The sequence below is a fragment of the Brassica napus genome, chromosome C2, assembly GCF_020379485.1.
Source record: "Brassica napus cultivar Da-Ae chromosome C2, Da-Ae, whole genome shotgun sequence".
NCBI lineage: Eukaryota > Viridiplantae > Streptophyta > Magnoliopsida > Brassicales > Brassicaceae > Brassica > Brassica napus.
The window spans coordinates 17,512,029-17,535,136 of NC_063445.1; the positions used below are offsets into that span (position 1 = coordinate 17,512,029).

The following is a 23,108-nucleotide window of genomic DNA, read 5'->3' on the forward strand; positions in this document are numbered from 1 at the left end:
ACCGGTGTAACTTATGTTACTACTACAATCAAATAATAAAGTTTGCTTCTATAAATTGAGTAGAAAATAAGACTTCATGGTCCATCCTTAAATAAAATTTGTTTCTATAATTTGAGTAAAAAATTATTTTTTTATTATATGATTAATGTAATTGTTTAATATCTTTTAATAATATAAAATTAAGCAAAAAATAGCTAAGATACAAAAATTGTTATCAAATATTTATTATTCATAATCATTAATTGTCATATATATATGTTAATCATATTAGGTAATTTTGTATCTTTTATTTATGAAAAGTGCGAGAATATTCTTTTGTACACTATTTATCAATTTGATAGTTAGTTTAATAAAAAATATAATATAAAATTAAGATGGATCAACCTATTTTTTAAAGTATTCTGAATTTCATTCTCATAGTTACACATGACTACAAAACAATGTTGTAATGTTTCTCAATTAATATATAAGGGATAAACAAAACATAATACCATATAAATAGACAGCCGTATATTAAAAATCTTGAGGCTAATAAAAATATATTACAAATAAACATACACAAATATATGACATTCTGCGCGTAGTGCGGACCGGCCCTAGTATATTTATAAATAATACTCCCTCCGTTTCTAATTGTATGTAGTTTTGCTTAAAAGCACGAATATTTAGAAAATTGTTATTTTTAAAGATAAATTTAGATATTATAATTAATTCCCTCAAACTGAGGAAGATTCGGGTTTTTTTTTTCAATTTTAAGAAGATTTCCACGTATTTTAGACAAAATCGTGAAAGTCGGCATCCTGCTTTTAACTAGTGAGATTTTTTGTATGTGTTAGTTTATGTCCCACAACTTCTTTTCGTTCGATTTTTGTTTCCTCTTTTTTTTTTGAACAACCTTTTTGGACCGTCCCGTATTTTAATTCCATACCGCTTATATTACGAAAACCGCGGTTGCCATCAGAACCACTTTTAAAAACAAAAATGTAAGAAAGGATAATAAATTGGAAAGCAATAAAGTTATGCTATATATATACTGTACATGTCATCCTAATCAATCACGTTGATGTCGATAGAAAGTTTTAGACGTCATGGGCATTCGGGGTCCCAATCGGGTTTCGGTTTTATCCATTTGGGTTTTGGTTTTTCGGGTTTATCAAAATCAACCTCATTCGGATTATATAAAAGTTCGGTTCGGAACAGGTACGGGTTCTATCGGGTTCTGGTCGGAGTTAGTAAATCTTCAAAGAACTGGTGTAACCCATTGTACTTTCGGGTTCGAGTCTCAATCGGTTCTTCGGTTTAAAAATACATGATTTGTACCTATTTTGTAACTAAAACATAAATGAAACCGGTTCTTCGGATTTAAAATACATGATTTGTACATATTTTAATAGCCAAAACATAAGTAAAATCGATTCAAAAATAAGAAAAAACATCAAACGTGATCATTCAAAATCAAACGAAAGATAAACATAGTTAGTGATAGAAAGAAAACCAAATAAATGAAATCATAAAACAAAAACTAAATTCTCATGAAATGAGAAACATTATTCAATGAAAACAAAACCAAATTCTAAAACCTTCGGGTTTCAATCGCCACATTCCACAATCAACCTTCATGTAATAGATAATTATTTTAGAAGTTCAATAATATCTTAAAGTATTTTGGATACATATTAAGAATTAAGATCATATTTGGTAGAAGTTCTTTTTGTGATTTTAAATGTTTCGGATTTTATCGGATATATCCATTTAGGTCCGGATTCGGTTCGGATAATACCCATAACCCAAAATACCAAAAAATAGGATCCATTCGGTATTTATGTCGGGTTCGGATCGGTTCAGATTCATTTTTATCGGATCGGGTTCGGTTCAGATTTTCGGGTTCAGATTATTTGCCTCATTTTTGTAAAAAGGGTCTCGGTGTTAATAAAGTTTACTTTAAATTTCGTTCGCAATTATCGTAGGAGCTTTTGGAATGTTTTGACTAGCAGGTATTATTCAAGGATAGTAGATATATAAATTAGAGGTTGTTGTGACCTGCATAAAGAAAGAAAGATCTCAAAGAAATGTAGTAAAACAGAAAAAAAAAAAAAAAGATCTCAAAGAATTGGAGTATTTGAATGAATTGAGAAAGCTAAACCTAGTTAGAAATTATAAAAAAGTTGTACTATGGTATTTGAACTTTTAAAAGTAAAAAAGTATATGATTTCTCTTTTCCTTACCGAGGAGGAAAAAATATAGATACAAACCACATATCTTTTCGACTTCCAACACTCAACCGTTCGATTCCCTCCTTGCAGTATTTCTTCATCTTCTTTTTGGAATAAATGTATCTCTCTCTGTGTAAAAAGATCTAATAAATATATTTGCATAGAATTGGAAGAAACTGAGAAGTCTTGTGATTGCAGTGAGAGTTAAAAAAAAAATGCAGGGACTGTGGGAAGTGAAGGAAAAGAAGGAGAAGAAGGAGAGAATCATCAAAGGAAGAGATCTAGTGGATGTTGTCTTCTCATGGTCTGTTCGTGATGTCCTCAACTCAAAGCTTTACAAAGGAAAGGTTCTGTTTTCTTCTTAGAAACCTAAGATATATTTACCCTTATTACCTCTTTGCGTAGGTGCTTAGTGGATTTTCTGTGTGTTTTGGTTTAATAGGTTGATAAGATCCCTAACACATTCCAGTCAAGCAAAGAGTATTTTAAGTCATTTGTTAATCCGATCATCGAAGAGACACATGCTGCTTTGTTGTCAAGTATGGAAACTCTGAGAAGAGCACCAGCTTTCAAAGTTTGGGAAATCAAGCCAGCCAAAGATTTTAAACCTCCCAAGAATCTTTATTACGAGGTTACTTTGCAGACAGTGTCTGATAATACGACCAAGGGAGATGGGAAACTGTTGGAGTTCAACGATCTCGTTGCAGTGACTGATAACAAGCCTTATAGAATCGATGACTTGAGATGTTCCAATGAGCCTTACTTGCTTGCTCTTGTTTGTGGAGTGAACGAAGATAACCCACATTTGATTACTATTTTGGCTTCGAAACCCATCGTTTTCGAGGAAGGTCACATGGAAACAAGAAAGAAAGGCAAGGGTGTGAAGAAAAGCCTAAGCCTCTTTTGTGTTTATTTGACCAACATGATGACCAATATTCGTATTTGGATCGCCTTGCATCCAGATCCTGAAGGTGGAAACTTAAAGCTTATATCTAAAGTACTTCAAAGCAACAATGAGGTAATTATTATGAATCTTTTTTTTTGGTAAAAGTAATAATTATGAATTCACCTGAAGCAAATAAAATTCAATTCTTACAAACTCTGTTTCTTGTGTAGGTTGGTGGTGAAAGTTGTGTTTCTTGCCAAGAAAACAGTGAGAATATTATGCCAAATCACATAGAGAAAAGGCTGCGTTCTTTCAAACTGAATACATCTCAGGAGGAAGCGATTTTGCGTTGTCTAGAAGCCAAAAACTGCCGCCACTCCAACAATATCAAACTTATATGGGGACCACCAGGGACCGGGAAGACGAAAACAACAAGCGTTCTGCTTTTAAACCTCTTTAAAATGAGATGCAGGACACTGACTTGCGCTCCAACTAACATAGCTGTTCTGGAAGTTGCTTCAAGGGTTGTGAAACTAGTCTCCGAGTCATTGAGGCTTGGTGGATACGGTCTTGGAGATATTGTCTTGTTTGGCAACAAAGAAAGGATGAAGATCGATGATCGGGAGGACCTTTTTGATGTTTTCCTCGATTACCGAGTTGATGAGCTCTATGACTGCTTTCTAGCTTTAACTGGATGGAGAGCAAATGTTCAACGCATGATCTCTTTGCTCACTGATCCAAAAGAAGTGTATCGCCAATCCTTCATCGAGAATGACAAGCGTCGTCCTTCGTTTAAAAAGTTCGTAGAAAAGAGGTTTAGTAAACTCAGGACGGACTTGCGTTCTCAGTTCTCAACTTTGTGTCTGCATCTACCAACTGCTTCGCTCTCCTTTCAAGTAGCGGAGAAAATGAATGCCACTAATGATCTACTTAGAGCTATGAAAGTTTCAGATGTCGTTAGAGTTTCCAGGAAAGAAGATGCAAGAAAGCAAGATTGTGTGGAGATGTTAGGATCGATTTGCGAAAGCATCGAACTTCCTGATTTCATAGGGAAGTTCGGACTTCAAAGACTCTGCTTAGAAAACGCGTATCTGATGTTCTGCACAGCGTCGAGCTCTGCCAAGCTACACATGAGCTGTCCGATACAACTCCTCGTAATCGACGAAGCTGCTCAGTTAAAAGAATGCGAGTCTGCGATTCCTTTGCAGCTTCCAGGGCTTCGACACGCTGTTCTAATCGGCGACGAGAAGCAGTTACCTGCGATGATACAAAGCAAGATTGCTTCGGAGGCTGATCTTGGGAGGAGCTTGTTTGAGAGATTGGTGTTGTTGGGTCACAAGAAGCAGTTGCTGAACATGCAGTACCGGATGCATCCTTCTATTAGTATTTTCCCGAACCGAGAGTTTTATGGTATGAAGATTTTGGATGCTCCTTCTGTCAGGGTGAGAAGTTATGAGAAACAGTTTCTCCCTGGGAAAATGTATGGGCCTTACTCTTTCATCAACGTGCCCTATGGAAGAGAGCAGTTTGGACAAGGGTTCAGTTCGAAAAACATCGTTGAGGTCTCTCTTGTGGACGAGATTTTGTCAAAGCTGTACTCAGGTATAACACTAATCTTGATTCTTGATTGGTTTTTTAAAGTTGGTGTCTGATAATGTGATACTAATTAATCTGGCAGTATCAAGAAAGTCGGGAAGATCGATAAGTGTTGGTGTGATTTCACCTTACAAGGCTCAAGTGTTTGCAATTCAAGAAAAGATAGGCAAAAAGTATGATACCAGTGAGAAATTCACAGTGAGTGTTAGGTCTGTAGATGGGTTTCAAGGTGGTGAAGAAGATATTATAATAGTCTCAACCGTTAGGTCTAACGGTAAAGGAGCCATTGGTTTTTTATCTAACCAACAAAGAACCAACGTAGCACTCACACGTGCGAGGTATCTAAACACTTATCTCACTTATGCTAATTTTGTGAAACTGTTTTTGTGTTGTTCTTGATCCATTAACTTCGTTTTGTAGATTCTGCTTATGGATTCTTGGAAACGAGTCGACTTTGACCAACAATAAATCAGTATGGAGTCGGTTAGTAGATGATGCTAAGGCACGACACTGTTTTCATGACGCATATGATGATGAATCATTAGCTCAGTGTATTAAAAGATCAGCAACAGCCCTTGATGATCTTGCTAAGCTTCAAAGCAATAAGCTTCTTTCCTTTGAGAATTCGATATGGAAGGTATTATTCTTCTCTTTTTATCATATGTTTTAAGGTTATCTATGCAAAATTCTAATTTTTTTTTGTAATCCATTTGTGTGTGTATTAAGTGTCTTCATATATAATTTCTTTCATTGCTTATAATGGAAACAAAGTATTTACATTACTAATCTGCTATTCTTACTTCTCTACTCTTTTCTCCTACAGGTTTTGCTTACCAACGAGTTCTTGAAATCTCTGGAGACTATCATAGACTCTGAAATTAACAAGAGAGTTATGAGCGTTTTGGAAAAGATATCAAATGGGAAGTTTCAACAAGACTCAAAGAGTGAGAATCTGTTTAGACAAGAGGATATCGATGACGGCTTAAGCCTCATTTGGACAGTAGACATTATCAAGAAACAGAATCACTATCTCCAAGTTTTAAAGATCTGGCATGTTTTGCCATCTTCTGACGTTTCTTGTGCTGAAAAATGTCTAGAGAAGCATTACAAGAGATACACGAAACTCAAGATAGAACGGTGCAGATACATATGCTCTCAAGGGTAAGTGTAGTTATTTTTTGTGGTTTGATTATGAAAGAAACAAAAGATAGAACGTTGCAGATATATATCTAGTTTTTTTTGTTCTGTATGTATTGATGCAGGAATGTTGTTGTACCAATGAGATGGCCGGTCAAGTCTTGCTTAAAGAATGACATGATAAGCGATGTATCAAGATCGTTTGCTTTGTTGAGTGTTTTGGATGAAGCAGAGGTACAATCAAGCAAGACTTCTTTGATGAATCTTTTCAAAATTCAGGAATTTTTGTATAAATGCAATTCTAATCATATTTGCTAATTTTTGTTTCTGTTTTGCAGGAAACGATGGAAGATGAAGAATGTGTGGACGATTAGAAGAAAGGCTCTACTCCAAAGATCTTGAGACTGATTCTTCTTTAAAGTATTTCCTGAGTATCAAGCCGACTTTTTCTTTCTTTCCTTTCTTCCTTAAAAAGAAAAACAAAGTGTAGTTTGCTTCTTGTGCGTGGGTGGATTTAAAGCAAACTTCGTTTCTGTTCTCCAATATTATTGTTCAGATTTTCTAACTGAGGCAAATGAGATTGTTAAGTCGCTCAAAATGTGTTTCTCAAAAACAAAATATTTTTTATCGATTAGTAACATAAGTAGCAAAACGAACGATATAGCAAAAGGAGCTTGCCATTAATCGCAATGATCACTAACCGAACAATAGACCAACTCGTTGGGCCATTGGTATTAGTCCATGAGATTAGTATAGGGCTTTGGAGATTCTTATGGTTAGTGAGACACATATATATAGTCTTTTGACCTAATTTTTATGGTGAGACTTACAAGAATCAAAAAGACAAAAAAGAGAAAAGAGAGAAAGAGGCAGAATTTCGTCTGGGTTTGTCAAGGCAGATTTAGAGGGTCAAACGGATCCTGATCGGGCTGATATTTTGTGGAAAGATTCTTCAGTCAGTGGGTTAAAGGTTCATCGAAGGGATTTGGATTTCAACGGTTGGATCTTCTGTTATCTGGGTTTTAGTGAAGCTGGTCGTCACAGTTCTTCAGCAGTGCTGTCTTTAGTGTTTGGTAAATCCGACGGTGAGATCTTCTCTTATTGAGCTGAAATTTGGCAGAGGTGTTTTTAACTGGTTTATCTTGGATTTGTGCGGTGGGATTAGTCTCTGGTTGCCGGAACCCTTGTGAGCTGAGGTCGTTTGGTTGCTGCTGGTTTTGAAGCTTTGTGTTGCTCTCTTGTTGTTATTGTTCTTGTGTTGGAGATAGCTCTTTGTAACTTGAGTCTCTGTTCTGTTCAGGTTGTTGAACAGGGAGGACGTGGTTGTACTCACATACATTTATATAGTGGATTGTTGAGTGGACTACGGTCCCGTGGTTTTTCCTTCTCACATCGAGGAGGTTTTCCACGTAAAAAGTGCTTGTCTCATTTAGTTATTGCTTATACTATATCCTGCTATCGTCGAAGTATTTTCCTCACAGGTTCACACAAGGTCAGGAAAAACACGATCGATCACATTCCGCTGCGCTCGTGTCGTGTGTCCATATTTTTCCCCAACAAAGTGGTATCAGAGCTACTGGTTTTAGAGCTTTGGGTTTGATAACTTCGGGTTATTGTTGCCTTTGAGAATGATGGAAAATACGAACAGGATGATAAGCTTGAATGGTGTTAATTATCATCTATGGAAGGGCAAGATGGAAGATCTGCTCTTTGTTAAAGAATTCCATGTTCCAGTCTTCGAGGAGAAGAAATCTGAGAAGAAGACGGATGAAGAGTGGAAGCTGCTGCATCGCAAAGTGTGTGGGTTGATAAGGCAGTGGGTAGATGATAATGTGTTGCATCATATTGAGACTGAGACGGATGCTCGTTCTTTGTGGAAGAAGCTGGAGCAGTTGTATGCTAGGAAGACCGGAAACAACAAGATGTACATGATCAAGAAGTTGATTGAGTTGAGGTATCAGGAGGGAACTCCGATGACGGATCACTTGAATGCGTTTCAGGGATTGCTCAACAAGCTGTCTGATATGTGCATCAAGTTTGATGATGAGATTCACGGTCTGTGGCTTCTCGGTACTTTACCGGATTCTTGGGAGGTTTTCAGGATGTCTCTTTGTAACTCCGCGTCGGAAGGTGTCATTTCGATGGATTCAGTGAAGAACAGTGTTCTTAATGAGGAAGCAAGAAGACAGTCGAATGCTAGCAGTTCGCGTTCAGATGTCTTTGTTACTGAGTCAAGGGGGAGGAGTTCGAGAAGAGATCCCAAGAGGGACAAGAACAGGAGCAGGAGCAAATCTAATAAATTTGCTAATATGGAGTGCTACTTCTTTGATAAGAAAGGGCACACGAAGAAGGATTGCTGGAAGTTGAAAACCAAGTAGCAAGGAAATCAAGAAGAAAAGGTGGATCGAGTGACTGTCACCGAAGATCAGTTTCTCATTCTTCTTGAGGGTGATGCCATTAATGTCGCATGCTAGGACACCAGTTGGGTGATTGATAGTGGAGCTACTACTCATGCTACATCACAGCGGAATTTGTTTTCTACCTATACTAAGGGTAATTATGGTTCCGTGAAGATGAGAAATGATGGTTTGGCTCAGGTTGCTGGTATTGGTGATATTTGCTTGGAGACTAGTCTTGGTACTAGGTTGGTGCTTAAGGATGTTAAGCATGTTCCTGATATTAGGATGAATCTGATATCGACGGGAAGACTTGATGATGAGGGTTATTTCAGTTTGCACGGTGGTGGTAAATGGAAGCTCTCTCGCGGTTCTTTGATTGTGGCTCGAGGTGAGAAGTCTTCATTCTTCTATTGGATGCAAGCTAAGGTCTCCAAAGACGCTGTTAATGCGGTGGAGAATGATGGTGTCATGGAGTTATGGCATAAGAGACTCGGTCACATGAGTGAGAAGGGAATGTTTGTGTTGTCTAAGAATGAGGTGATTCCAAGAATCTTTTGTTTGTACCTGCAGAAGTGTTCGCATTGCTTTGCGGGAAAACAACACAGGGTGTCTTTCAAGTCTTCTGCGCCTTCTAGGAAACCCGAGGTACTGGATTTGGTACATTCAGATGTGTGTGGTCCAATGAGGACAAGATCTCTTGGCGGCGCATCATATTTTGTGACTTTCATTGATGATCATTCAAGGAAGTTGTGGGTATTTCCTATGAGGACGAAGGATCGGGTGTTGGGATATTTCAAGCATTTTGTGGCGTTGGTTGAGAGACAAACGGGGAAGGAGCTGAAAGTGTATCCGCAGTGATAATGGTGGAGAGTATTCTGGACCATTTGATGCTTATTGCAAAGAGCATGGAATAAGGCATCAGTTCACGCCACCTAAGACTCCACAGTTGAATAGGTTGGCTGAAAGGATGAACATGACGATTGTCGAGAGGATGAGGTGTTTGATCTCACAGTCAGGCTTATCGATGACTTTTTGGGGAGAAGCTTTGAACACGGTGGTTCATGTGCTGAATTTGTCACCGAGTGCTCCACTGGATGGTGATATTCCAGAGAGGGTTTGGACTGGTAAAGATGTTTCTTACAGTCAGTTGAGAGTCTTTGGGTGTAAGGCATTTGTTCATATTCCCAAGGATGAGAGACCGAAGCTTGAGATGAAGTCACGACAGTGTGTGTTCATCGGTTATGGTCAGGATGAGTTCGGGTACAGATTTTATGATCCCGTTGAAGGGAAGCTCGTAAGGAGCAGAGATGTTGTGTTCATGGAAGATCAAACGATTAAGGACATTGACAAGTCCAAAATTCCAGCTCAGGTTTATGAGAGTTTGATTGATTTAGAGGCTACTCCTTCTACATCGGTCCACGGTGAGGTTGAAGTTGAGGTTCAGGATGATACACCCAGTGCAGATGCTCCCGCACATGAAGATAGCAGTGGTGATCATGGTGACGATCATGGTGAGACACCAGCTGCTGAGAACCAACCTACTGTTGTTAGAAGATCCAAAAGAGGTCTTAAACCGTCGACAAGGTATGATCCTAGTGAGTATATTTTAGTTACTGATGGGGGAGAGCCGGAAAGCTATGATGAAGCTTTGGATGATGAACACAAGGATATGTGGTTTGGAGTCATGGATGAGGAGATGGATTCTTTTGAGGAGAACCATACTTTTGAGTTGGTGGAATTGCCTAAGGGTAAGAAGGCTCTGCTTAATAAGTGGGTGTACAGAATTAAGCATGAGGATGACAATTTGCCACCTCGACACAAGGCTAGATTGGTTGTGAAAGACTACAGCCAAAAGAAGGAAATTGATTATGATGAAATCTTTTCTCCTGTTGTGAAGATGTCATCCATTCGGGTTGTGCTTGGATTGGCAGCGAGCCTTGATCTAGAGGTTGAGTAAATGGATGTGAAGACTGCTTTCCTTCATGGTGATTTGGAGGAAGAGATTTACATGGAACAACCGGAAGACTATGTGAAAAAGGGCAAAGAAAATTTGGTTTGCCGCTTGAAGAAAAGCCTTTATAGATTGAAGCAAGCACCAAGGCAATGGTACATGAAGTTCAAGTCTGTTATGGGGGAGCATGGTTATGCTGAGACTGATTCAGACCATTGTGTATTTGTGAAGGTGTTTGGTGAGGATGATTTTATCATCTTGTTGCTGTATGTCGATGATATGTTGATTGTGGGCAGGAACATGGACAAAATTAAGGAGCTGAAAGAGCAGCTCAGTGAGTCCTTTGCCATGAAAGATATGGGTCCAGCGAAATAGATTCTCGGTATGAGAATTGTTCAAAACAGAGGTGAGAAGCTGATTCACTTGTCTCAGGAGACGTACATTGAAAAAGTACTTAAGCGGTTTCACATGGGCAAGTCTAAAGTGTTGAGTACTCCTCTTGCTCCACACTTAAGACTGAGCAGTCAACAAAGTCCGAAGACATATGTGGAGAAAGAAGATATGGCGAAGGTTCCATAAGCTTCGGCAGTGGGTAGTTTGATGTATGCCATGGTCTGTACAAGACCGGATTTAGCTTACGCCGTTGGAGTTGTCAGCAGGTTTATCTCCAATCCAGGAGGAGAACATTGGAATGCTGTGAAGTGGATTTTGAGATATCTCAGAGGGACTTCTGATCTGAAGATTACATTTGGGGGTAAGAAGCCTTTACTGGTTAGTTTCACTGATTCTGACATGTCTGGAGATGTTGATTCTAGCAAGTCTACTTCGGGTTACTTGGTAACATTTGCGGGTGGAGCTGTGGCATGGCAGTCAAGGCTGCAAAAGTGCGTTGCACTATCTACCACTGAGACAGAGTTCATTGCTGCAACTGAAGCTTGTAAAGAGTTGTTGTGGATGAAGAACTTCTCTGAAGAGATCGGTTTCAAGCAAGAAAAGTATGTGTTGCTTTGTGATAGTCAAAGCGCCATCTGTCTCGGGAAGAACTCTACATTTCATTCGAAATCAAAACACATTCAGAGGAGGTATCATTGGATACGAGATGTGGTTGCTTCTAAGGAAGTGGAACTTGAGAAAGTTCATACGGATGATAATGGAGCTGATATGATGACAAAGTCTTTGCCGAGGGGGAAGCTTGAAGTACGCCGAGGGATAGCTGGAATGGCTGTTTTCTCCACCTAGTCGGAGGGGGAGTTTGTTGGGTTCCTTCTAGATGGAGGAAATCCATTGGGTTTGGTTGGTGATAACCAAACTTGGAAGTTGGACCATTGGTATTAGTCCATGAGATTATTATTGGGCCTTGGAGGTTCTTAGGGTTAGTGAGACACATATATATAGTCTCTTGACCTAATTTTTATGGTGAGACTTACAAGAATCAAAAAGACAAAAGAGAGAAAAGAGGAAAGGAGGCAGAATTTCGTCTGGGTTTGTCAAGGTAGATTTGGAGGGTCAAACGGATCCTGATCGGGCCGATATTTTGTGGGAAGCTTCTTCAGTCAGTGAGTTAAAGGTTCACCAAAGGGATTTGGATTTCAGCGGTTGGATCTTCTGTTGTCTGGGTTTTAGTGAAGCTGGTCGTCACAGTTCTTCAGCAGTGCTGTCTTGCGTGTTTGGTAAATCCGACGGTGAGATCTTCTTTTATTGAGCTGAAATTTGGCAGAGGAGTTGTTGACTGGTTTATCTTGGATTTGTACGGTGGGATTAGTCTGTGGTTACCGGAACCCTTGTGAGCTGAGGTCGTTTGGTTGCTGCTGGTTTTGAAGCTTTGTGTTGCTCTCTTGTTGTTGTTGTTCTTGTGTTGTAGATAGCTCTTTGTAACTTCAGTCTCTGTTCTGTTCTATTCAGGTTGTTGAACAGTGAGGACGTAGTTATACTCACATACATTTATATAGTGGATTGTTGAGTGGACTACGGTCCCGTGGTTTTTCCTTCTCACATCGAGGAGGTTTTCCACGTAAAAAGTGCTTGTCTCATTTAGTTATTGCTTATACTATATCCTGCTATCATCGAAGTATTTTTCTCACAGGTTCACACAAGGTCAGGGGAAACACGATCGATCACATTCCGCTGCGCTCGTGTCGTGTGTCCATATTTTTCCCCAACACAACTGTCGCTAGCGATTAATCTCAGAGGTCACTAGCCGAACAATAGAGCACTAATCGCCAACGGCAGCGACATTGAAACAATCAACAATAGCGATATTTAATTGCTGTCGCTGGTCGTTGCTGCTAGCTATTGCTAAATGAACATGGCCATAATATAAATATCAAGATGAGATTTTCTAATTAAATGTTGACTTAAGGACACAAAATGTATAAAATGAGAAAAATATAGGAAAAATTAGGAAAAAGAAACTCTTTCAACTTAGATTTTTCTCAATAAGATTTTTTGAATTTTTTTTAGGAAAATAGGATTTTATTTCTTGTTAATACCATAATACCCTTATAATTAATCAATTAATATGAATTTAAGTATAAATTATAATTTCCGTACTTGATTTAATATTAATTAATATTTTTTTAAAAAAAGTAAAAACAAAAGGTAAAAAAACACGGTTAAAGGGTATTGGGTTAGTCTAATACTTTTTTTATCTTGTCGTAGCCGTCGTTGTTCTTCTCTCTATCCATGAAGATTTAGGGTTCTTGGAGATAATCTTTGTTCTTCATCGGTGTTCCGTCAATCCTTTCTTCGTCTCTAACCTCGTTTTGGTGACCGAGAAGGGTTTAAGGAGGTTTTGACATGGATTTCTCATCACACGGATGTTCAGGGAACAGTCCGATTTAGAGATGAATATCAGGAGAAGTCTAAATCTCTTGAGGGGAGATTTTGGTACTCGGAGAATTGGGACAATCGATTTTTTTCAAAGGGATATACACAACGGGATCCAAGCCACTAAGGGCATATCTTCAGGATGCTATCTGCAGGGGATTGAGTTATGGGAGTATAAGTGGGATACGGTTAATAATGGTTTGTGTCAAGGTTGTCAAGGTTTGTGTCTCTTTACTTGTGCAAAGTAGGATTTGATTTGGAATATGATCTAAGGAATTGTTTTTAGGGATCAAATGGTTTAAGGGATATATATATATATATTCTGCAACCTCTGGAATACATGGATTCTGTTTTTAAGCCAACACTTCTTGATAACCTAAGTAAAAGAACGAAGTTTTTGGAATACATGGACTCTGTTTTTGTTTACAAGACCTTTATATGGGGGCAAAACAAAGGATCAAAAAGAGGGATATTAGTAGAACAGAGGGGGCATGGTGCTACTAACAAAGATGACTATAACGATCAAGCTAGATGGTCTTCTCCATCTATTCAAGACTTTGGGAATTTGTCAAAAAGTGAGGTCTATATCTGGACTTCAGATCATGGAAGGTTGATTGATTCATAACATATACTTATGGCACCCAACAGATAATTTCCTCACTCACATGAGATTTCATCATACCTCAACGAGTCTACTGTAATTGGAACAGATTAGGTCACGGTTATGGAGCACATACGGTTATGGAGAACATATAGTTTTTTATTGTTTGGTCTTAATAAGCTGTATGAATAGTCTTCGGGTCAGTGTCTTTTATTATTGTTGGTGTGTCTGTTTGGTTTCTTTGTATGAGCCTAAATTCATTATAAGATATTGTAATAATCATATACTGGGTCACTAGACATTACGAGTCTTTTATGTTGGAATCAGAGGGGAGTTATGAATTCAATAGAAGGTTGTACCAAAGCCTTCAACAACTTCGTAGTATCAATCCTGACAGGCTCTTTGCAGATCATATTTTGGTAAAATTTTGGGTCAACTTAATGGCGAACAATATTGCTTCTTTAATCATATTGTATGGGAACCAAAGGATGTAGTAAATATATATGGTCCATTAAGAAGAGAGAGAGACGAATAACTGGGAAGAGAAATATATAATTTAGAAATGAGAGATTTATGGTAGATTTAGTTTAGATTTAGGAAATATATTTATCGAAATATGGAAGTTTCCATATTTTTCGTGATTTGCTTATAATATGTAATGTACGTATATCAGAGCGCTGAAGAGAGGGTGGGAGGTTTATTTTTCCTTACGCATTTGATAACGTAAAAGGCAGAAAAGATTATGACACATATAAAAAAAAGGTAGTTCACAGAGTCGAGGTTAGAAGTTGCAATAAAGCTATAAGTAGACTAAAGATATCTTGTTAAAATATTACCCGACGAAATCTAGCTAGGATAGAATATTGAAGAAAGTTTTGTTTGTATTCTCTACCTAGGATAAATCCGTGTGTAATACTTACTATCCGATTTCTAGACTAAGTAGATGGGTAGAATGAATATTATATTTGTGCTAGAACATAAAATAAAACATGATTTCACTATTTTTAAAAATAAAATTTAAACATATAAATAGTCATACTAATGTTTCCAATGGCGTACATATTTTTTTATATTTTTAAAACTTATTTTACTATTTTTTCCATTACAGAAATGTAAAACATGTCCAAAATATCTAAAATTATCAAAAGTTATATTTAAACAAACAAAAGTTGAAGGTATCTCTTTTACCCAATTCTCCAAAAATATATCATAATATGCATACGCAGGGACAAGTGGAATTGCATTTGACCTTTTTTTTGCTTATGATTATAAATTTCCATCGGAAGATATGGCTGCGGCGCCGCTTGCTCTTTGTCCCACGCTTCCTCCGCCAAAATTTCATCAATTTACTATGAGATTATATCTTTAATATGTATCTTATTCTTATATAACAAGGATCCTTTTGGGTAAGATAGGTAAAACTTGTGAATGTATTTTTGATACATGCATAGCTAGTTAGACTTCCCACTTATAAAATAGGTGGGTATGAAGCATCATATTGTTATGTTCAAATGTTAGTTCAAAACAGAGCCGGCCAAACCAATGAAATCCATGATTCCAGCCGACATTTTTAACAAGATATTTCGGCAACATTTTAGAAAAAAAATCTGGCTTAGTCTAGTGGTATAAGAAGCATACTAGATTTTGATCCGCGCTTTCAAAGCGCGGGTTTATTTTTGTTTTTTTTTTCAATTGACAAATATTTAGTAAATGTCACATTTTCATATATTTGTGTTTTATTTTATAAAAGACTTAAAAATTTTATCTTTATTTATCGTATTTCATTTTAAATGACTATTTATGTTAAAAAAATTAAACTTTATTTTTTTAATGAATTAAGTTGGTATAACTCTGATAAATTAATTTTATTATGGGGTTAATATTTTAATTAAAAAATTATATACTTTTAATAAAGATTTATACTTTTCAATAAAAAAATTCAATTATTTTTATGAATGCTTAAATTATATTAAGAAAAGAAAAAAATAATAATTAAGAATAGTTGAAAAAAAATTATTTGAACTTGGACTCAATGGTCCAAAGGAAAAAAAAAGGTGAGAATTGAATCTGATTTTTTAATAGGCCCAAATGGCCCAAGAGAGATTTGATTTGGGCTGGATCCAAAAATAATGACCCAATATAGATTTGTTATTAATATTACTTAATTGCCCTTAATGAAACATGCAATGTTAGTGAAGGAAACATGCCCCTAAGGTAATTATGACAATAGGATCCTGCTTTAATAGTATAGATAATAGACTTCATTTGTGCAACTTGGGTTCAAAATTGTGTTAGTACTTTTTTTTTTTGATAAGTGACCACTTTTTTTTTTGGTTCCAGCCTTCTTAAACCTAGGACCGGCTCTGGTTCAAGGTCAATAAATTTTACTGGTGTTAGTACAGTAGAACTTCTATAAATTAATACTCGATAAATTAATAATCTATATAAATTAATAAATTTCGCTGGTCTCAACTTGCAGCGGTTCAAAATTTGACATAAATCGATAAATAATAAGATAATATTTTTAAAAAAAAATTCTATATAAATATATGGTCCCATTAAAATTATAAATTAATAATTTGTATATATACATATTTTATATAAGTAAGAACCTATTATTATATTATTATTATTATATTTTTTCAAAAAAAGAACCTATTATTATATTGTTTATTTTACATTCACAATGAAAATATATTTATATTCTCTTAACACTTAATATATTTTTGATAAGATTTAGTAATATTATATCTAAAAACACATTTAATTTTTATGCAATATATATTATATACACCAAATAATATAATAAAATTAAAATAAATGTCAAATTTTGAAAAAATAACAATTAATGTCTACACACTAAAATCAATTATTTTTCTTATCTTAGGATAAATATATCTTAAAATAAGAAATCTAAATAAGGAAATTTTTGTAAATTAATATCTCTATAAATTAATAAAAATTTAAAGTCTCAACATTATTAATTTATAGAGGTTTTACTGTATATTATATTATATGTAAATCTTCATGATATTATCTTATACTATAAAATTATATGTAAATCTTCATGATATTATCTTATACTATAAAGAAGAGTTTTACTCTCTTCTCGAGAGGCCACATCATCAAATAGCTTATTATCGAAGTGACACGTGTTCCTTCTTTTAAAAACGTTGCGTTTCATTAACTCAGTTCAGCGATAGATGTGGGTTTCTCTGTGGGTTTGGGCTTTATATTGTTGTGACTATACGTAGCCTGTCTGTTAATACTCTTAAACAATGTCGTTTTGTAAATTAGGGTTCATCGCCTTCTTTTTTTTCCGGCGTTAGAGAAAATTGAGATGGGGTTTCGATTTTGACGTTTGATCTTCGTCTTCTTCAACATAAATGCTCCCATTACAGATTTATCCCGTTAAGCCTCTTATTAAATCCATCAACCACGATCTAGATTTTAATGCAAGTTTCTTTTGAGCAAAGCGGTGTATCTGCGAGTATATAAAGGTAGCCTTGCTCCTCTCAAATCCATATTCTCAATCTTTCTTAGTAGAATTATTCTCCTGAAATGGATATCTCAGAGAGTTTTTTTTTCTCTTAGTTGAAGTCTGGCAGGTGCTCCCAGTGGCGGATCTATGTGGACAGTAGGTGACACCCCTTAAATAATATATATTTCGCGTTGTAGCTATGTACGAAGGACCAACATAGCGCAACTGGTTATTTTCCTTTCTTTTGACACCCCTACAAATTCCAACCCGAGTTCAGTTCTTAACTTTGCACCTTTTTTTTGTTTATTTGTTACGGGCCTTTTGTGTTTACTTATTTTTGCTTGAATCCAAAAAAATAAAAAAGACGCACTTACCCTCGACGTTTGAAATTTTGGCTTCCTGATTTTAGGTTTCTAGGATTTGTACCTGACACAAGATTTGTAGTTAGATTTAGCAAGATAGTAAAAATATTGCGTTCACATTAGATGGATTTGCATCGGTAAACCAAAATATACAGTGGCAAGAGGATAACTCTGACGTAAAAGGTGCAGGTACATCCTAAAATGATTTCGGTGAGATTTTATTTAGAAATTAATTTAATTAATAATTATATGTTATTTTCCTATTTGTGGACCGTCTATATAAAAGATTGGATTGCCAATTATGTAATCGGCTAACTTATTGAATAGCAAATCAGTGGAATTTTATTATCTGGCTAAACTGATTGCCTTACCCTAACAACTTATTCCATATAAAGAACTATACCTTAAACCCTACAAGCTAATCCCTAAGCTCTTGAAGAATCAAAAAGCCCAAATCAGTAAACCATAAACTCTAAACCCTATTCCTAATTCCTAAACCTTAAACCCTAAACACTTATAGGACTTGTAAACTCTTACTCTAAACCCTAAAGAAACCCTAAACCCTAACCCGTACAATCTAAAGCCTAACCCCTAAATCCTAAACCCTTAACCCTTATAGGATTCCGAAACCCTAAATGTAAACCTAGAAACCCTAAACCCTAACGCATATGGGGCTAATCATACAGTATATGATGTCGTCCGATTATTAGCCGTCTAGAGTTTAACATAGATGTACAATGTCGTTATTATATGGATAACTATAGCGTTAGCTGGCTAAATTAATTTCTCAACCATTACACCAAACCCTAAAACCATATGCCTATATCATAACCCCCACTCCCTATACCCTTAAAGTTCAACATAGCTGTGCAACTATGATCCTTCCTAATAATCTAGTATATAATATACGGCTAGAGTTTGAGATAGATGTGTAATATATTCATTATCTTGATAAGTATGATTTTAGCTGGCTTAATTTATTGCATATGCCATTATTCCTAAACGTTGCCAACATATTTCCTTAGACGACTAAACTTTGCGTAAAAGATTAAAAATATTAATATCAGGCTACAATTTTGTGTGGCCAGCTCCGAAAAGTTATATCATCTAATATTCGAGACATGACCAAACATTCATTCACACAAGATTGATGAGTCATACAGCTGCCGTCGAAACAGAGGGTTCATCAAGATTAAGGGCGTTGAGGATTTCTCTGATTGCGCATGCCTTCGGATATGAAGTTACTCTAACGCCGGTGGGTTCTTCTCCGACTGCGAATATCCTTTCTGGTAGTAGGCATGGCGGCCCGTGTATACCGTCGTTCTCCTCCATCAGGTTGTTGAGTTCAGCAACTCTAATTTGCTATTTTTTTTTAAGAATTGGCACAAGAGATGGATAAAAGGGATTTTCGAAATTCTGTTTCTTTCGTAGAGATATGAAACCTCTGACAAAGAGATACAGAAGATTTTAGCGTATCTTAATATTATATTTTGGTCTATCACTTGCAGTTAAGGAGTGGCTTATGTTGTAGGGGTAGCAGAGTAAAATAACTCATGGAACAGTCGTCGTTTTTTTCTCTTTGGTCATTTCCCTAATAACGTATAAGTATGTTGGTAGAGCTCCTAATTTCTCAATTTGTTTCCTAGATCCGCCACTGTTGAGGTCAGATCGCTGCGTTTCTTGGAGGCCAGGAATGTCAGGCACGGTGGAGATGTCCGGCGAGCTTCTCCATGTTTCTTCTTTCTGATAACTTTCAACCTCTGTTTCAGGGAACATTATGAAGGCCACTATTAATTCTAACCGGCGACCTGCTCTCAACATTAAACATGTAGAATCTGTTTTGTTTAAGGGAGATGTTTTCGAATTCACTTTTTTTTTTTTTTACTCCTTTCGTTTTTACTCCTTTCGTTTATGTATTGCAGTCAACCTTCATACAAGCCACTGTGTACAAGCATCTTATCAAGACAGGTTCAATTTATTCCATAAGCGGTTTTGATGTGACTCAGAGCAATCTGAACTTAACGCTGTCTGACTCTCCTCTATCGATTTGACTCAATCGTCAAAGTGTGTCTCCACCGTCGAAGTGCGTCTCATCAGATTCTGGGAGGCTCTCCCTCGCTCTTTTATCATCTCTCTACCAGCTATATGATTGTCCATTGTAATCGATTTCTGTTTGAAGTTTGTCTTTGAACTTTGATTTTTTTTTAGAAATGTAGAAAGTTGGAGTTTATCCCGAAGAGTTCATAGACAAAGAAGTAAGTACTAAACACTAACCAGAATAATATCATTGATGTTGTGTTTGCAGGATGTTATAAAAGCTATGTTGGAGAGCTGTTCAAGAGTACTTCAAGGTTTAGCTTTCAACACTGTTGTGGTGGAATGATTATGTTATCTTTGTAAACAAAAGTATGAGACGTAGTGAATGACTTCTTATAGGTTTTACAGTTTACTTCTATGTTTGTTCTTTTCCTTCTGTTCTCTTAATATCTCATGTAAATTTATGTCAGATAAAAATCAATGTAAAATCTAGAAATAATGTATTTACTTTTTTTTGTGCTCAAGTTCTGTATATAGTGAGCAAAAAGAGAAGAATGTTCATCAAGAAAAAAATTACATTATAAAATTCAAGGGGATGATAATATTAGTAATCTAATTTATGATTCTAATTTTATATAAAAAACAAGTTCCGCCATGGTAGTGTGACCAAACTACACCAAACTACGAAATCTGAAAAGGCCACACAGACTCATAGACTTCCTGTTTCAGTCGTCTTATGAGCCCTCAATAATTAAAACAGTCTTTAGGACACCAGATCGAAGCTTTTACGTGACGTTCTCCTGAGTTATAGATTGTTTATACATACTTCTCTTACTCTCTTTCTTAAGTTAATCAGAAACAGAGTTCCAGAAGCATAAAGCACAGTTTGAGTCGCAACTAAAACAAAGAAATGCTAGACTCAGGTTTTAGAGAAAAGACACAAGGTAAAACATGAAATTGGAAAAAATATGAAGCTGGTGTTGAGCTGCAGAGACAAGACGTACAACTTGAGGAGAAGAAGTATAATGTAATAGGTGTATCAACAAAAGATGTGACTGAGTTGTAGGAACATAAATCACAGCTTGGGTTGCAACTCGAACAATCAAAATCTAAGATTAAATATTTGGAGCAGAGGCAAAGGATCAAAGATCATGATGAAGAAAAAAAGAGTTATTGAGCTCGAGTAAAGAAAGCCTAACTTGAGTTCGAATCAGGCGATCAAAATCTATGATCCAAGAATCAGAAGATTCAAACAAGGTAATAGATATTGAATAAGCAAAATATGTGGATGAGTGATACGGACAGATGCATTGCATAAGTAGAAATTCGAGAATTCAAAAACTATGATTGAAGTTCTGGAAAAATTCGAAAAAGATAGTAGATGAATACAAAGAATTGGTGGTAGAGCTGCAGAAGCAAATAATTACTTGTGTCGCAACTATAAACATTCCATTAAAAATCATTATATTTTTCAAAAGAATATACAGAGTTAAACAATGTAAAATGTTTGCACATGAAATTCTACAAATAAATATAAAAATAATTATAGTATTAGCTTATTTAAATTATGTCAAAGTGAACCTACATTTAATTTATTGAAAATGTAAATTATACTAGACATAGGCATATGAAATTCAGATATTTCATATGTTTAGATAAAATATACATTACACTCCAATTTATCCGATAAACTTTTTACACATTAAATTCCACAAAATAAATAGAAAATAATTATTGGTATTTAGTAATAATTTATTTTAATTATGTCAAAACTGATTTGACGTTCATAAATAACCAAACAGTCTATACATCTCTGAAGACAAGGAAAAAAACCAACTAAACCGGAATCAAACAAATAAAATCCTCAAATAATTTTAGTATTAGAATTACCAAATATATTTAAAACACTAATTTTTGACCAAAAAAAATTTAAAACACTAATTATAAACTGAACTACATAAAAACCAAATTACCAGAATATTGTTTTTCCAAAAATATTTAAAAATTACCCGAAAGAACCGAATTGTCTGAATAATTTTAATTCAAAATATTTAATTTACCCGAATTACCCGATATTTCAATTAAAATGACTAAAACTGATTTAATATCTGAAAGATCTGAAATTATCCAAAACTCCGAAACCGAATTGGAACTAATATTTTAGTGGTTATTAGTCCAATCCTGAAATTGTTTCTTCAACCGAACTAAAACCAAAACATATTTTAAAAATAACCAAACTATTCATATATCTCTAGAACAAAAAAAACGAAATGGAAAAAAAAACAGACTGAACTGAAAATCAAATATGTATCCAAATATTCAAAGTATTGTTTATATACTTAAAACTATTAATTATAATTATTTTTAAAATTACCAAATAATTTTTAAAACATTACTTATAAACTGAATTACCTGGAGAACGAATTACTGAATACTTTTTATCCAATTTTTAATAAAATTATCTGAACTACCCAAAAGTTCTGAATTATCCAAATAATTTATATCCAAAATAATTAAATTTACCTGAATTACCCGTTATTTAATCCCAAATAACTAAAAACTGATTTATCTGATTTTTCCAAATTATCCAAAACAGAACGAACAAGAACTGAATTGAAACCAAAATTTTATCGGATATTATTTGGTTTCTAACATTTTTATACAAATTTAACCAAAACAAACAAAATTTTGGTAAATAATAGAACAGTTTTATTTCTAGAGTCAAAAACCCTGAAAAGATCTCGGACCGAATCGAAACCGACAATCCATGCCTAAGCAAAACCGTTAATTCTAATGTTAGTAATGACTAAATGCAAAGATCTCAAAATTCAATTTTACATAGTGATTGCAGTGAAAATCCGCTTCGTCACTAACAAATACTAAATACACGCAACAACACATTGATAAAAGATTCACAAAATATATAAACTCATCTACTTTTATATACTACATTGACAACACCAACAATATTCATTTAAAAATATTACCACAAAACAACATCACTTTAACAAAATCACACACAGCAACAAATACAAATATCCCACATGAATTTGTTTGTGAGATGTTTTCAAATCCATTTCTTTTCAATATATTTTTCTAGCAAATCGTAATATAAAATTTACGCAATAAAAATAGACAATAATATAGGTATATACATTGCCATAAATCATATTCTGCGCGTAGCGCGGACCTACCCTAGTTTATTTTATTTGAGACTGAATATTAGAAAATAAAACTTCACATACCAACTTAATAAATTACTGCAAAACTATGCAGAGGCGAATCCAAATTTTTATTAAATGGATAAATATTATAATTAGTGTAAATTTACAAATTAGTGATTACAGAATATATTATTAAATGGATAAATATTATAATTAGTGCAAAACTATGCAGAGCATGTACGCTTTCTTTCTTTACTAGCTTAATTTCCCCCGGAAACTATATGTTGGCTATTCAGTTTATATTATCTTCTTTAAAAATAAAATCTGTTGAAAGGTAAGTTTTGATATCAATGGCGCATTGTGGCGTTGGATTTATGGCTTAGCCTTTGAAACTAGAACAATTATGGCCCTAATTTGATTCTCGTAGGAATAGATACTTTACACCATGTCATGAG

General features: G+C 35.2%; 1 protein-coding gene across 1 annotated transcript; it reads left to right on the top strand.

The window, feature by feature from the left end:
* Positions 1-1,919: 1,919 nt before the first annotated feature.
* LOC106368384 (helicase sen1) lies at positions 1,920-6,430 on the top strand. Its single transcript, XM_013808332.3, has 8 exons — positions 1,920-2,560; positions 2,656-3,231; positions 3,330-4,701; positions 4,778-5,033; positions 5,116-5,332; positions 5,519-5,856; positions 5,958-6,066; positions 6,171-6,430. Exons 1-8 carry the CDS (start codon positions 2,429-2,431, stop codon positions 6,204-6,206), a joined length of 3,036 nt encoding a protein of 1,011 aa, XP_013663786.1. The 5' UTR covers positions 1,920-2,428; the 3' UTR covers positions 6,207-6,430.
* Positions 6,431-23,108: the final 16,678 nt, after the last annotated feature.

Excerpts from the sequence above, each read along its gene's own strand:
- LOC106368384 (XM_013808332.3), top strand. The coding sequence starts at position 2,429 with ATGCAGGGACTGTGGGAAGTGAAGGAAAAGAAGGAGAAGAAGGAGAGA. Across the intron at positions 3,232-3,329 it reads TACTTCAAAGCAACAATGAG|GTTGGTGGTGAAAGTTGTGT; the intron begins GTAATTATTATG and ends TTTCTTGTGTAG. Across the intron at positions 4,702-4,777 it reads TTTGTCAAAGCTGTACTCAG|TATCAAGAAAGTCGGGAAGA; the intron begins GTATAACACTAA and ends TTAATCTGGCAG.